At 31.2% G+C, this 16,454-nt stretch overlaps 4 protein-coding genes across 5 annotated transcripts; 2 read left to right on the top strand and 2 right to left on the bottom strand.

The window, feature by feature from the left end:
- Nucleotides 1-226: 226 nt before the first annotated feature.
- On the top strand, nucleotides 227-9,600 carry LOC126778079 (biorientation of chromosomes in cell division protein 1-like 1). 2 transcript variants are annotated; one of them, XM_050501438.1, is made up of 5 exons: nucleotides 227-555; nucleotides 2,750-2,910; nucleotides 3,540-6,781; nucleotides 7,580-7,675; nucleotides 8,114-9,600. In XM_050501438.1, the coding sequence occupies exons 1-5, from the start codon at nucleotides 469-471 to the stop codon at nucleotides 8,287-8,289; spliced, it is 3,762 nt and encodes a 1,253-aa protein (XP_050357395.1). In that variant the 5' UTR covers nucleotides 227-468; the 3' UTR covers nucleotides 8,290-9,600. The 2 variants fall into 2 exon arrangements, with proteins under 2 accessions (XP_050357395.1, XP_050357396.1); XM_050501439.1 differs by lacking the exon at nucleotides 7,580-7,675.
- Nucleotides 9,601-10,245: 645 nt separating this feature from the next.
- On the bottom strand, nucleotides 10,246-11,915 carry LOC126778256 (uncharacterized). The gene has a single exon (XM_050501746.1). The coding sequence runs from the start codon at nucleotides 11,703-11,705 to the stop codon at nucleotides 10,857-10,859; it is 849 nt and encodes a 282-aa protein (XP_050357703.1). The 5' UTR covers nucleotides 11,706-11,915; the 3' UTR covers nucleotides 10,246-10,856.
- A 388-nt stretch (nucleotides 11,916-12,303) lies between these two features.
- Nucleotides 12,304-13,742, top strand: LOC126778035 (uncharacterized; the record flags this gene model as incomplete). Its single annotated transcript, XM_050501383.1, has 1 exon — nucleotides 12,304-13,742. A coding segment is annotated over one exon (1,413 nt), but the record flags the coding sequence as incomplete, so codon positions are not given.
- A 215-nt stretch (nucleotides 13,743-13,957) lies between these two features.
- LOC126778315 (28S ribosomal protein S18c, mitochondrial) lies at nucleotides 13,958-14,642 on the bottom strand. The gene is made up of 2 exons (XM_050501819.1): nucleotides 14,499-14,642; nucleotides 13,958-14,409 (listed from the first exon to the last, which is right to left on the bottom strand). Exons 1-2 carry the CDS (start codon nucleotides 14,533-14,535, stop codon nucleotides 14,033-14,035), a joined length of 414 nt encoding a protein of 137 aa, XP_050357776.1. The 5' UTR covers nucleotides 14,536-14,642; the 3' UTR covers nucleotides 13,958-14,032.
- Nucleotides 14,643-16,454: the final 1,812 nt, after the last annotated feature.

The following is a 16,454-nucleotide window of genomic DNA, read 5'->3' as shown; positions in this document are numbered from 1 at the left end:
TAGAATTTTGAAATTATAGTATGTGTTATGCGTTCATAAATATAAGTCGTAATCTAAATATAATATTCAAAGCAGGTTTTTTTAAATTTAATTTTAAACAAAAACTTAATATGGCAATATTACAAAAAAAAAACGTTCAAAAACCGTGTATTGTTAACTAAACTAAAAATAATATATAATTAAAAATTAATAATTTACGTCTCAAATGTGCTAGTTTTATATTGAATCAATGCATAATCATCTGTTTCCTAATATAATTTAAAATCAAAGAAAAATTAGGATGCACATTCTAAGTCAGAACTACAACAACCAAAAGTACAAAGTGTGGAATTGATTGTCAAAAAGTATTTTGATTTTTTCAAGTGTAGAGAATTATTTTAATCGGATCAATAGGATAGGGATTAATATTATTAGGGATAATATTTAAAAGAATAAGAGAAGCCTTATGTTTTGTTTAGTAAAATAAAAATGGCTCATTTACAATATATGCCCGGTGACCCTCGTTTAGTCGATCAATTAGTGTATGAATTAAAATCTAAAGGAATTTTTGATCAGGTAAGAAATACTCATACACAATACATGGCTAAATCATACCATTTATTTTTAAAAGGTTTGCGACGAAAATATCGACTTGTTATACATTGATACCAATCTAATATACACTTACTGTTTTACTTGACTTGAGTGTTGAGTTTTAGAAACGCGACTGAATTTAATTATTTATTGATAGAGATATAACATATGATAGTTTTCTTTACAACTATTTATTTACTTTTCGTTTAGAAATAAAACATTTATTTGTAATGCCATAACAATGTAACAAATAGTTGTCCTCTAAAGATGGCCATTTTGCTTCTCAAATATCTTCATTTTAATATTGGTAAGAAAAAATTAGCACCTACATATTTCTACTTATTATTTTATCCTGTCTCCTTTGTTTTGTATTATAATATCATGTTTTTTTAGGATTCTTAACAAAGTCAAAAATTACAAATTTAACTTAAAGTACAAATGATCTAATAGAATTAAACATTCTTGTTACTGTTAAAGAAAACAAAAATAATATCAATGTTATATTTTCAGAGCTACTGGTGTGTTATGTATATATACATTCGCCAAATTCTTCATTTACTTAAATTGGCACAACAGATCCCATATAAATGTAAATTATCGATACTCCAAAGTCTTGAAATCTAAATATCTCTTTAACTAAGCTTATAAATACTTGATTATTGATTTCTCCTGACTATTTCTTTGTTAATTTGAAAATTGAAAAAAAATCCCACCAATTTTCTTTCCCAGTTCTTATCGGGTATTTTTACCGAACTGGTAGTAGAGTTTACTTTCATTATTAATAATTAAGCGTAATAGTTGCATAAAGATTAAAAAAAAGAAAGTTTAGTATCCCAAAATTTAAACATTTGGAAAAAAGAAAACCTTAATTTAAAAACCATTTAACAAATTAAAATCACAATTTTCATGCACTTCTGTTGTCGGAATATAGCATATTTAAATGAGATGCATTTATTTAATGTATAAACCAAAACATTTTTTAAAACAGTTGACTTTTAGGTTATAAGATATTAAAAACTTATTTCTTCTATAGATGGTAATCACCTCATACTTTGTAGGTACTTTTAAAATAGTATTTTGTAAATTAATAATATTAATATATCTCTCGATTTAAATATGTCAACAGATTGACACTAAAAATATGAGAATAAACTATTTCATGCTCCATTATTTTTCAATTTTTTTAATAATAACTGTTACTGAATTTATTTGGAATAAAATTATTTTAAAAATGTAGCAATTGTATACTAGAATATTTTCTATATCAATTTAAAGGAAAATATTTCTAATGATAACATAACTTTCCTGATAACATGACTTGTGGAATATAAAATAGCTGGCTCATTTTTAATTCCATTGTCTTATGTTAATGTTGTCTCATTGATTGAAGATTGGTTTAAAGATTAGTAAATATACATATATATATATATGTATATTTACTTGTGGTAGGGCTTTGTGCAAGCTCGTCTGGGTAGGTACCACCCACTGGTCAGATATTCGACCGCAAAACAGCAGTACTTGATATTGTTGTGTTCCGGTTTGAAGGGTGAGTGAGCCAGCGTAATTACAGGCACAAGGGACATATCTTAGTTTCCAAAGTTGGTGCTGCATTGACTATGTAAGCGACGGTTGACATTTCTTAAAACGCCAATGTCTAAGGGCGTTGGTGACCACTTACCATTAGGTGGCCTATATGCTTTTCCGCCTTCCTATTCTATATATAAAAAAAAATATATTAATTTTGGTCATTAGTCAGTAGTTTTTTATTACAAAATAAATATATATATATATATCATTAATTAAATAAACCACTTTTTTAATTCAAATAAAAGTAAACCCAAAAACTAATTTAATTAAATCAATATATCAAAATGAATATAAATTATACATTATAATAAATAATGTGTTTTAAAATAAATAAGTAAATTAATGAATTGACAAAGTTGGTTGTCCCAGTGACTAGAAAACATTAATCTTACCTGAAGGTTACCTATTAAACTTATATATGTTTAATTTTGTGTTTATAATCTTGTGCTCGTGAAAGAAAAAGTTGTGTTGGATCTGATGTTTGAAATGAAATCTCATTGGAGCAGCATGCTAAAATAAACTCCAAACCTCTTCCTCAAGAGAGAAAGAATGGTATTTCGTTTACTTTAATGAAAAAAAATATCTACAGTTTCGTAAGGACTGCATCGCAGATGTAGACACCAGGCCTGCGTACCAGAACTTGCGGCAAAGAGTTGAGAACTCTGTTTCTACGTTCCTGTCAAGGCAGGCCTGGCAGCCAGATCTTAATAAGAACCAATTGAGAGAAAAACTCAGGAAGCATATACTGGAGTGAGTTGTTATGTTTTTTAAATGATATTCTTTTATCTGATTATTGCAACTTTTATAAATTCCTATATTAAAGTTGATATTATACGACTAGTTTTATTAATCCACTTTATTTTGACAAATCTTAAAGAGGTTTATTTGTTTAAGATAAAATTATAATATTGATTCCTAGTCATTTTAATTTAATGAATATTTATAATGTTTTCTTCAATTTTGTGCAGTAGTTATCTTTTATAATAATTTTATAGTTATAAATATTATTATTTATAAGCCGAGATGACCTAGTGATGAAGTGCCACTGAATTTTCATCTGCTTAATTTGTGTTTATAATTCATCTCGTGCTTGACGGTGAAGGAAAACATCGTGAGGAAACCTGCATGTGTCTAATTTCATTGAAATTATGCCACATGTGTATTCTACCAACCCGCAATGGAGCAGCGTGGTGGAATAAGCTCCAAACCTTCTCCTCAAAAGGGAGAGGAGGCCTAAGCCCAGCAGTGGGACATTAACAGGCTGTTACTGTTACTGTTTAAAATTTAGTTTTGAAATAAAAAATATTTCTTTAATATGAAAAAAAAAATAGTAACAATTATTTTTAGGTTTAAAATATTTTCGTTTTACTAATTTTCAGTGGCAATTACTTAGAACAAGGTGTGGAAAGAATAGTGGATCAAGTAGTCAATCCGAAAGTAGCATCTGTTTTCATTCCAAAAGTTGAAGATTTGGTTTACAATTATTTAGGGATTGCAAGAAAAAAATCCGTTACTGCTGAAACTTCTAATGGCAAGGTCGATGACCTACTGCCCACTGACCTGGAAGCAGTTAGCCCGGGTTCCGTTAAAAGTAATGATGATAAAAATGAAACAATGGAACTGGATGATATACCTAGCGAAAGTAAAATGGACGTAGATGAAGAAAAGTTAACAACCGACAGCAAAGAAAACAACGTTGCTCCTGAGACAGTTCAAGATGAAAAAGCAGAGAATATCCAGCTACCAAGCAACGAGCCGAATACAGACATAGATAAGAGTAATATACCTTTGCCTTCAGAGGAAATTAAGCCCGAAAATATACCACCGCCCGAAAACAGCCCGCTCAAAGTTGAATTGGAGAAAATAGAACTGCCTAAAGAACCAATATTATCCACGGACATTCCGTTACCAGATGATATAAGTAAAGACGAAAAAGAACAATACTTCAAACCAATAAATAGTGATGATGACGATTCGAGCTCTGATTCTTCACTCCGTAGGAATATGTCGCCTTTGACACCTATAAGGAACTTTAATAACGAAAACTCATGTGATGCTCAACAAGCATTCGAAAACGATTTAAGTGAAAACAAAGAAGATGATAAAAAAGAACCCAATTCGTTTAAATTTACAATAGATGCCAAGTCTCCTGAAAACATTTGCGATGATGTCAAACCTGAAAAGAAAGATACCGAAACAAATTTGGCCTATCAGTTTAATAACCAAGTAAACATAAACCATTTCAATACACCTCTATATGAAGATAGTTCAAATAGTAACATTCTACACATCGATTACGAAAGTGATGCCAACAGCAAAATTAATCAAGAAAATAAAGCAGTAGAAAACGAACAGAATTCAGAGGATTCTAAAAAGGATCGAAAATCAGATGAAAAGAAGAGTAGCCACAAAAGTTCTCACCGTTCGAGAGATTATTATAAACATTCGAGTAGCAGAGATAAAAAGTCGGACTCTAAACATTCAAGTTCTCGAGACAGTAGCAAACATGACAAAAGTAAATCAACGAAAGAAGAAAGTAAGTCTAAATCCAGTGATAAAGAGCGATCTCGCGATAGAAGCGATAAAAAAGATAGTAGAGAATCGTCGAGGCATAGAAGCTCCCACAAATCAAGTCATAAAGATTCAAAATCTCATCGAAGCTCCAGTTCAAGCCATAGACATTCTAGCAAGCATTCCGATGAAAAGAAGACGTCCTCGTCGTCATCATCAAATCAAAAAGATAAAGATAAAAGTTCCTTCAAAAATTCTATGGACAAACCTAAAGAGTCAAAATCAAGTTCACATCGATCTGACAAAGACAGAAAAAGTAGTAGCGGTAGCAGCAAAAGCGACAAAAGTAGTAGCAAAAATAAAAATGACGACAAGGACAAAAATAAAAAGAGCAAAAAGGATACGGATGATCATTACAGTCTATCTGGTAGAGGTAATCCAAACCGACGTTCAACAGACAGGGATTCTAATGATGGTAGTTCTTCCTCGAAAGGTTCGAGCCATCCCTCGGGTTCAAAAACAACAGAAGCTAAAAAGGAAAGCAAAAGTAGTTCGAAATCTGAGAGTACTTCTACTACAAGTGGAGAATCAACAAGTCCCAGTGACAAGGAGAATATTGTTTACGAGCATGGAACGAAAATTAAAGAATCTCTTCAACAGAAACCGGTCGTTAGGATAGATAGCCATTTAGAGCAGCCCGTTGTATCGCCACCGAGGTTACCATTTGTTCCCGATGTAACTATTAAAAAACCTAAGTTTGCAGCTAATTTAGAGGAAGCTAAACGGTTAATGAAAATGCGAAAATTTTTAGACGAAGAACAAAAGCGGATGAATCAAGAAGCTGCACTGCTTTTAGAATTCCAAGCTAATGTGAGGCCGAGCTTAAGCCAAGTTTATTCAAGTATTCCTGGACCGGAGTTAGAATTTGCTTGTGTTACGAACACGGCACATAAGCAAGAATTACTTGTACAGAGTAATGAAAATATTAACAATGTGTCGATGCATGAAAATGTTCCAGCATCGCACTACACGAGTAAGCAACTATTAAACGTTTTAAACGATGCCAGTGTTGAAGTTGAAAAAAATGCTTTTATTAACGTGAAACACAATGCAGCAAACGTGGATGAAGATAATGTACAATTGGTGTTATCAGAAAACATTGATAAAATAAATGATAGTAACGCAATGAACACTGATGTAGGAAGTAACAGCTTAAACGCGAGCACTAAAGCTGAGTCTCAATCTTCGGCTACTGAAAAAAATTTAACATCTAAGAAAGATAAACGTGAGCTGCGACTTGATAAGCATCGAGGTGAACTTTTCGAAATTACTGTTATAGCTGAAGAACTGTCGGAACCCGAGGAAATCGAGGAAACGAATAAAAAAGGAGCTGAAACATTAGAATACAAAAAAATAAGTATGGGAAATACAAATAATGAAAAAGAGGAGCCGAACATTGACTATGAAAATAAGTTTCATTATTTCGCTGAACATGAAAAATACAACGCTGAAATAGAAAGAGCTAGATTCGAAAAGTTTTTGAAGGCTTACAATATTAAATCTTCGATCAGTAACAAAATATATTTGATCAATTGCGACACCTATGAGGAGAACATACTTCGGGAAATGTCGGAAAACTTTGGCGAATACGAAATAGTGAACTATCATAGGAACGGTCATTTGAAATTGTCGAAAACGAGAAATGTTATTAAAAATGTGAATATATCGAGCGAAATATCTCTACCCATAGACGCTGATTACGAGACAACTAACGATTATGAAAGTTTCAAGTCTCACGTATTCAGTCCGGATAAATCGGAATGTTCGTTTGAATTATCGAGCGATTATGACGCTAAATTAGAAGAGATGGTGAACAAAACGTCTCGACAAGAAATACTGGAAATCATACTTGGCAACGTTGTCGACGCCTCGCCGAATAAAATGCCAAGAATAGATTATTTAACAGATTCAAACATTGATAGTGAATGCGAAAATAATTTGAAACGTAAAATGAGTGATGTTGAAACAACAGTTAACAACAACAGACAGGTACTTACGCCTAATAAAATAAGAAAATTGAGTTCGGATCAAATATCGTCGACTACACAGGGTGAGTGTTTTGTTTTAATTTCGAAATGAGTTTGTTGTTTATTATTCCCCAAGCGGTTACTCAAGCAGGATGTTGGGTGTTACTTAATGGCTCTTAATGGGTTCAAACTCGGGTGGGGCCAATAAAAGTTAATGTATGTGAAAAAGATGCTAAGTACTAAGTAGCAACCCGGTGATAAGTTCTTCGACTATTGCGTTTCTGCTCGCTGGCGTCCCTTAGGACGATGAGATGAGAAGTATCACTCTTGATACGTTCACCTTATGCTTCTAAGGGAGGCCACCATGACATCTGCGCAAATGGCTAAATAAAATGAATCAGACATAGCATCAGTTAGAAGTTAATCATTATTACCCAGCAGTTCAATTGCGAGACAACTGTTAGTTTGTCATAAATAGATTATACAATTAAATTAAACATTTTTTTTAATGCGGGAAAAACGCGTTACGCGTTTCCCCCACGGTGGGGGGGGGGTTTGTGGGGCTCTCCGGTGTCCAAGCGCCGAGTGCGCCCCGAACATCGGAATACCCACTAAAAACCAGCGGTACCCTTTTCGTCTTAACGTGGAGCGCCACGGGATCTACTATTACCGTGAATTAAATTATACCTGTCCAAAGTCAAAACTTACAACTGTTTTGTAAATTTCTGGACTAGTTTCAAAGTTTACTGTCCTCATTTTAGAAACATTAACAAGTACCGAAATTTTACTTTTCTTTCCTGTTAAAAAAACGTGTAAATTAAAATAACGTATAATATATAATAAAAATTATACGATATAAATTATTACATTTATTTTTACAGAGAACGAAGAAATTTCTAACAAAATCGTAAATAATACTCGTTCTAAATATCTGGGCAAAGCCAGAAGGGTTGGTCTTCCTCGGCTTAAAAGATCTAGTAAGTTTAAACTTTGTTTTTAAGGAATTTTATTACAATGTCTATATTCCATGGATATATGTACATATATATGGTATATGATATAATGAGGGTCCTGAAAAACAAACTCTCGAAGCCCAGTAAAATCAAAATTGAGGTCATTCAATAAAAATACTTTTTAATTAGGAAATGTTAGGGGGTTGTAATTCAAATTATAGTCGCCATTTTGATAAACGCTTTTTTTATTCTTAAACGATGCGTCATAAGGAAAAAATAATCAAAGAAATTTTATATACATTGGTTAATATTTTTTGATATACCTACATTCAATTAAATATATTAATTATTTAAATATATCTTATTTGAGCAGATTTTTATGTATTTAACAATTTCAATTTCGAGATATATGTTCGACGAAATGTTTATCTTTTATCACAATTGATGATAATCTGTTTTCAGTTTTGCCGAACAGTCCGTCAAGCGACAAATCTGTTGAAAACTATGAACAGAACTTGCAAACTACACCGCAGACACCGAATGGAAAAATAAAACGTAATAAAGTCCAAAGATACGACACTTCGGACCTTTATAAGCCGAAATTACATTTTCTTTCACGAAGAAACCATATTACTTAAAGTGAATGAATAAAATTAGCATGTGTTTGAGTCACATTTGAAATAAACGTGAGTTAAATGTTATTTGAAATTAGAAGAGTTAATATTTTGAAACTAGCGGTCTCACCAGCGTAAAATGTATGGTGTGACGTAAGTTTCAATGTCGCCATGTAGAAAAAATTAATAAGATTTTTTTAAATTCGCGTCGACTATTTGGTGCGGAAAAAATGTACCTTGTTTAAAAAAAGAACTCAAAACTTCGAATCGAAACGTAAGTATATTTTATAACAGTATGTTCTATTATATTAATAATGAATTTTAAAAGTAGCATAGTTTCATCTCTATAATAGTTAATTAATATGTAAATATAGCAATGTTTGCTTCCTTAAAACCGGGAATATTATTATTATATATTTATGACATATTCTAATTTATCATTTATTTTATTATTCGTTGTTAATGTTTGAATGTATCTTATAATTTATTAAATAGCACCGACAATTAACTTTTTTTTTATCTTTTTAAAAATATAATATAAATTAATATATTATTAAAAGCCCTTTATTCTACTAAATACACTGCCATGTCATAAATACATTTATATCTAATTAATTAATATGAATATCTAGAAACATTAAATCAAGTGGCATATAGATATAATAGTTCGATGTTAAAACAAACATTTCAATAGACAAGCAATCAAAATTGATATTCAGATATTAAAAGGAAAGAAAAGATTATTTTGACTCCAACCGATTTGTTTCCTGTTTTTAAGTAGGATGAATGAAGTATTCCTTTTTTGTATGAATTAAAACACTCGAAGCGTTTGGCATTTCCCATGCGAATAGGCAATGACAATTATTGTACGTCCTTCTGACGTCTGTGCTTCCTAAGCAGTACATGATTGCCGATTGGTACCGGTTGAAGGCATGAGAAATTGGCAGACTCCATCAGTACTTACTATTAGGCATAATTGTGGTCAAGTGGTACGCCAATAATAAAAAAAAAACTAAGCTCGATAACGTTTGAATGTATTCCGTTTAAGCAAATTGTACGATTTTTTTTCCATTTTTAAATGTTAACGGAATAATTACTGTGAAAATCTCGACGAATTCCGTCCTTGAGTAATATCTTATTTTTAATTTACTTAATCCTACATAACATCGATTAAGCATAAGTTAAGATAACCGTATATTATATTAAGTAAAATAAATAAAATTTGTCGTAATAAAATGACTTACCGCTTTGTATTATCGTCAAGGAATTAATAAATAAAAATATATAGCATCTGTTAAAATGTTTACCGATTTAAATAAATATTATTGAAATTCTTGAATTGTTGTTTTTATTTACTAGTTTACGCCTGGAGTATAGGGTGGGGGGTTGTTAGGTACCCTAGGTCTTTTTTAATATATTTCTATAACTTTAATAAGTAAAAAGTTTCGTTTGATCTGCATATCTAACTAATTGCTATTGCACAATTTTATGTAATATGTAGGAATAATTAAAAACTTTCCGTTCCACTTATATTTATATTATTATTATGCCAGTAACATAACAGCTACCGCTATACGTCATTTTATCCGATATATGAAAAAAAAACACTAATTCCTCCTACAATTAGATTACAATTCAATCAAATATCATATTTAATTGTACTAGTTGTTTGTATTTTGGCTCCTAATGAGTTGGATTTAATAATCGATTTCCTAATTTGAATTCGTATAGCTAATTATTACATTCCTTGAAAACGACTTTCGTAAACGACTTTGAAGGTCATTGTAGAATTTCTGACATACCCAGTCTAGAAAGGTAGCTTAAATTTATTGAGAATACGATTTTTTTTATTTGATTAACCTAAAATAATTAGCGAATTACGTAGTAATTAAAAAGTAATTCTTGCTGAGCCACTGAATTATATTTAATCTTGGAACTATAAACATTGATACAAAAGGTGATTTAAAAAAAATAATCATGCAGATAAAAATAAATCTTTATTTAACAAAATTCAAAATAATACAATGTAACTTCTTACATTTATACACCATATGAGATGAAAAATAAATAATGACAATAACTTATGCTTGAAAGATGTTAAATAAATGACATCAAGAAGGTGTTCATAATTTCATACATGAGGCAAACTCATTTTTAAACTAAAATGTGTATAAAATGTATGTTACATGATTACATATTGATATAATACTTTTAATAATTTCACTAATATACACAATTATCTGGAACTTGTTATATTGTTTATTTATACAAATTAAGAGCATAGTAAAAAGGTCAGTTTCATTTTAAAATTTCCACTCATTTTTCTTCTAAAAAAAAAGAGTATATTATTATTGTAAAAATCTATGTACTAAGTACAGAGTCAAATATAGTGAAATAATTTTTAGTTTCGTTTCAGAGATTATCGTTATCTTTTTTATTTCATATCAAAGTTACTTCTTCTACATTTTATGTATGTGTACTACCAAATTAATAACTATCAAATTGTACTTTCCTTAAAGTCAAATTATTGTCAACTAATAAATTAACATATTGGCAAAAACTTAACAGAATTTTAACTACAGCCGTAATTATTAGTTTTGTGCAGTGTGCTTATCTAAGCCTGCAGGGTCCATGATGGGGTCTTGCTTCTTGACAATTCCTGACAATAGTGTTTTAATTTGAGCTATGGCTCGGCCAGGATTAAGACCTTTTGGACATGTTCTAGTGCAGTTCATGATAGTATGGCAACGGTATACGGAGTAGGTATCTTTCAGTTTTGATAAACGTTTAGCTGTAGCATCATCACGAGAATCTATGATCCACCGATAAGCCTGCATCAGTACTGCAGGCCCCAAATACTTGTCACCATTCCACCAGTAAGAAGGGCAACTCGTCGAGCAACAAGCACAGAGTACACATTCATACAAACCATCAAGTTTAGCTCTGTCTTCTACATCCTGAAGTAACTGTGTTTCCGCTCCTTTAACAGCTTCCTTGTCACGCTGCAGCCAAGGCTCTATTGATTGATATTGGCGGTAAAAGTTAGTTAGATCTGGAACGAGGTCTTTTACTACATACATATGCGGCAATGGGTATATCTTTGAAGGCTTAGAGAGGTTCTGATCGATATGACTGATACAAGCAAGTGTGTTGATACCGTCGATGTTCATCGCGCACGAGCCGCAGACTCCTTCGCGACAAGATCTTCTGAAAGTAAGGGTTGGGTCCATTTCATTTTTTATTTTCAACAGAGCATCAAGCACCATAGGCGCGCAATCATCAAGATCGACTTCAAAGTTTTGGGTTTGTGGCTTCTTGTCAGGCTCGTCAGGATTCCAGCGATATATAGCAAAGGTCTTCACTCTTTTTCCGAGGGCCGATGACGTTGCGAAGGTACGCAACTGACCAAAAGTACCAGCAGTTAATCGCAATAGTGGCATTATGTAATGTTTTTATTTATATTATAAGAATAAAAATCTTCTTTTCTTTGTGAACGAGTAGCTAGTGCAGTGGATTATTTACACTTAGGTCTAAATTAAATTTAAGATTCTGTCGTGGAGCGTGTCGAAATCGCGTTTTTTTTCTCGAAATAATTTTGTTTTTTTGATTGGTTCGATTATCAATGTCCATGTGACATAGACAATGCTACTGACATCTAAACTTTTTAAAATACCAAAGAAGTAATGGACACGATCAAAGAATAATCAAATTAAAACTTGTTAATAATATATTTTAGAATTAAATAAAATTGTTTGATGATTGTTTTTGTAGTTCGTTTTCCTTGTTAACTAAATTTTATATCTTTTATAATTACATTTTACGATAAAATTGATTAAATCTCGTAATGTTAATGTAATAAAAAATGATTAAAAAACTTTTCATCTTATTTTTAATTTGATTGATATCTAACCATTGTTCGAAATATTATATAGAATAAATTTTTTTCGAACGACAAAATGGCGGGAACATTTATAAATTATATTTTAACTTGACAGCTACTATAAGAAGACTTGTTTACAAAATAATATTGTGAATTGATTGTGGTTAGAAATGATAAATATATCGTCAATACCAAAAAATAACAAAAGCGAATCACCTAAAACACCTGGTGGTATCAGTAAATCTTTATTAACTCCTTGTCGAAGGGTAGGACTTTCTCGTAATTGGAGAAAAAGTGGTCCATCGCCTTTTATTTCTCCTTTATCAGGCACAGAAAATAGTATTGAACCTAAGTCAGAACAAAACACAAAAAAGAGGAAATGTCCCGCAGAGGAGGAATCGTTACAAGAGATATCACAGGGTACTAATGTAGAATGTGTCGACGCTCATACATCCTGCAATACACCACGCACCAATGTTATAAACAGAAGTCGTAATTTTTTACCACGTAAAAAATCAAAAACTTTATTATTAGCAAAGGAATGTGAAGAGGAGATTGAAAATGTTCCTCAAATATCATGTACAATAAGCGATGATAGAGTAGATTCTGTAAAACTCGAAGCAAAACCAGATTCTCCTAAAACCGTAAAGATATCAAAACATTCTAGTACAACTTTTAAAAATAAATCAAAGATACTTAATTGTGAAACTAATGACACAGAAACTGCAGTAGAAATAAAGAATAGTGATAATACTAAATTAGAATGTAAGCAGAAAAGCCCAGATAATTTAGCTAAGGAGTGTATTGTTGTTATTCAAAAGAAAATATTTAAATCATCTATTGATAAAATAGATACTAGTACAAAATTAAAACCAAAAGAAAATAGATCAATGACTCAAGTTTTATTTGATTCTGATTCAGACGACACACCTTTGATCAATTTAAATAAAGAACAAAACCAAACAATACCGACAAATGATGATGATGATGATGAATTTCAAGAAACTAAAAAAACAGTTAAGAAATTGCAACACAAAACAACATCGACAACTGAATTGAAAACAAATAGTCATTTAAAAGATAAACATAAAAAAAATAAAACAAAACCAATACCAGTTCAATCTCCCATAAGGTCTTCGCAACAGTCAAATGATTTTGACGATGATGATTTTGTAAGAGATAAGAGGACAATACTAATAAAAAAATCATATGATAAAATTACAAAACCGTCTAAATCAAAGTCAACAGGTTCAATAACACAAAAAGATATTGATGAATTAAAAGCGAGGATAGAGAAGAAGAAAAATTTACTATTAGCAAGAGCAATGACCGAAGAAACAGATGAACTAAGAAGTTTAATTAAGAAATGGCAAAAGGGATGTCAAACTGCATTAACAGAGCTTCTTGAATTAATGAAAACTAAGATGCCCGATCGTCAAAATATGGACACCTCAGAAATTTTACAGTTGTTAAAAATTCCACCAGACTTAGTTGGTTATGATTCTGAAAATGATAGTTTCAACACTCCCAATGATGATAACATTGTTTTATCTGGATTTAATCTTAAATAGTTTCCATAACTATATTTATTAATATTATTTAAACAAGGATAAACAATTTATATGTTTCTATATTTTCTGTTTCAACAGTAATTATAATAAAGTAATTCTTTTTATTGTGTTTTTTGATCTAAGTATATATAAAGTATAAAAATATATAATCGATGGAGTTATAAAAGTTGGTAGATATAAATGAGTTTTAAATTTTGCTGCAAAAAATTTGTTTTTAAGGAAATTACAAAACAATAATAAATACATGTTCAGAATTTCATTTTATATTTATTTTACAATGTATGTATACTAAACTACTTAAATCTATCTAATAACTTTAGAATCTATGAGAGCGAATCGGATTTTCAGGGTCGAATAACTTGGGATCCTTCAGAAAAGTTTTATCTTTATAATAATAGGGCATGTAACCACAATTCTGTGCTTTCCTGATTTCTGCTTCAACTAAGGTTTGTTTTGTTTTACATAAGCCAGTTATGTGTCTTCCGTAAATTCTTCCGGTGTATGGACTTTGAAATTGAGATAAAAGGCGGTAATTCTTATAATCTGGTACTATATTCAATTTGCAAAGAATGCATTGAACTTTTTCTTTTTTAAACGGATTTTCTATTTCGACTGGTGCATCGTCGTCTTCAACTGCTGGTGCGCTTGAAGATGGTCGTATCGTTGATACTATTGCTCGATGTGTAGTCAAGACTAAAAAAAATAGCAATATAATTTAAACATATCGACATAATTTTTGTAGAATGTGTCTAGGAGCTATAAATAAAAAAAGTTGTACTTACATATATTACGTAGTATGAAACTCTTAAGAACTGCCATTATTTTTGTGAAAATATATTTATTTAGTAACGAGAAAAGATCAACATAACCTAAAATCTAGTAATCAAAACGAAATGACATTACTGATTCTCGATTGAAAATTGACAGGTTACATCAAATTGTCTCTAGGAAGTTTATACTAGAAGTTATATTTTGGACCGTTTCACTTAACATTTAAGTTTTTAGTATGGAGTGTGGAGGTAAATAGAAGTGTCTTTGTGTATAAAGTGTCTCAAAATGTATGAAATAAAGATATGTAGTCAAAGGGTGAAATATGAAGAAACGCACTGATAATCGGCTGAGTAAAACAGAATAATTAGACATAAAGTTAGACATAATAAAATCATTATGGAGATTTTTATAAAACCCAATAATTAATAATGTAAATAATCTCATAAATGTTATATTCAGATAAAACCCTCTACCCACAGTAGTGCCATTTTAACCCTTTTTACATTTTAGTGGACACTTTTTGAGATGAAGTCCAATATGAGATACTTCTCCTTACTTCTATACTCTATAGTTTTTAGCAACAACAAAATATATTATCTGTCGAAATAACTGTCGGCTGAAACCGCGATTAAATAAACCAAAAACATAAAACAGGGGAAAAATGATATCTTTCAAGCATGCTTTTAAACATGGTATTTCATAGTAAGTAAATAATAATATAAAAATTTTACCTTCCAATAAAATTTGTATTATGTTTCCTAAGACGTCCGAAGTCCATTATGAGAGAGTACATCGTCTGATTTCCGCTGCAGGTCGCTAAATTCACTACTTCCATTTCCTAACTCGCGCCTACAGCGCCCCCTATACTACTTACTGGAACTAAACTGACAAGCAAATACGAGCCACCAAATTTGTCATTGTTCGGCTCATAATGATGGATGTAGCCCCAGGAAGACATTATCTGGACTTCGGACGTCTTAGGAAACAATACAAATTTTATTGGAAGGTAAAATTTTTATATTATGTGTTCCGGTCGACGTCCGAAGTCCATTATGAGAGACGTGTTTGTTATCTCCTGGTGGCTTGTATTTGTAATAAAATAATATTTATTTAAGACGCAACAATGTTATTCCGTATATTTAATTGAAACAAGGTATTAAGTACCTAATTTGAATTAATTGAATGTAAGCATATAATATTAACTACTGGATTTAAATCGACATACATCAAATATTTTCCAATGAAATATTAAGATTTAGGACAAAAATACTGAGAGAGATTTCTCAGAAGTTGTCTCTGTACTTGATGTATTAATAATATGTTTTATAAAGAACTTTCTAAAGGTAAGCTCATGTTGCCAGTTTCCTTTAGCTAAAATATCATTAATGTGGTAATTTTCTATCTAATTTAAAGATGAAACCGCTGTTCTACAACTTCCAGCTGAGGCCTGAATACCAGAATTCGCTAAAAGTCCTTTTATCCAACCATCGATCATCGCTGCAGTAGCCGGTTTAGTATGGCATTTAGTTGCTAAAAATAGATTACTAATATTCCCTCTGATTTGCTGTGTCATATTCACTAGAGTGCGTAGCCAGTATACTACATCGATGTTTCGGTCAGGAGCAGCCACAAAGGTCCAACTTGATTATCGATGCGAAGATGAATCATTTTTCGACCCAAATATGGGATAGGTAATGGAATTTACATTATTAATAAAATGGCCACTGTCAACAAAAAGTAAGGTCATGTACTCTGCGACCCGAAGATAACGGCAAAATAGCTGCAGTGTGTCTGGATATTTGATATACACTATTTAAATCTATATTATAATTATTTAAATGACAAATCAAAATTCTTACATCCCATATGGGTAATTTAGGAGGTGCAGACTTTGCCAAGGAAATAGCGTTGAGTATATGTTTTACTATTGGGCTCGACGCTATTTTTATATCCGATAGTTTCGCGAA

The sequence above is a fragment of the Nymphalis io genome, chromosome 25 (assembly GCF_905147045.1).
Source record: "Nymphalis io chromosome 25, ilAglIoxx1.1, whole genome shotgun sequence".
Lineage (NCBI taxonomy): Eukaryota > Metazoa > Arthropoda > Insecta > Lepidoptera > Nymphalidae > Nymphalis > Nymphalis io.
The sequence above is the reverse complement of the archived record's forward strand: the minus strand, read 5'-3'. Positions and strand labels throughout refer to the sequence as shown.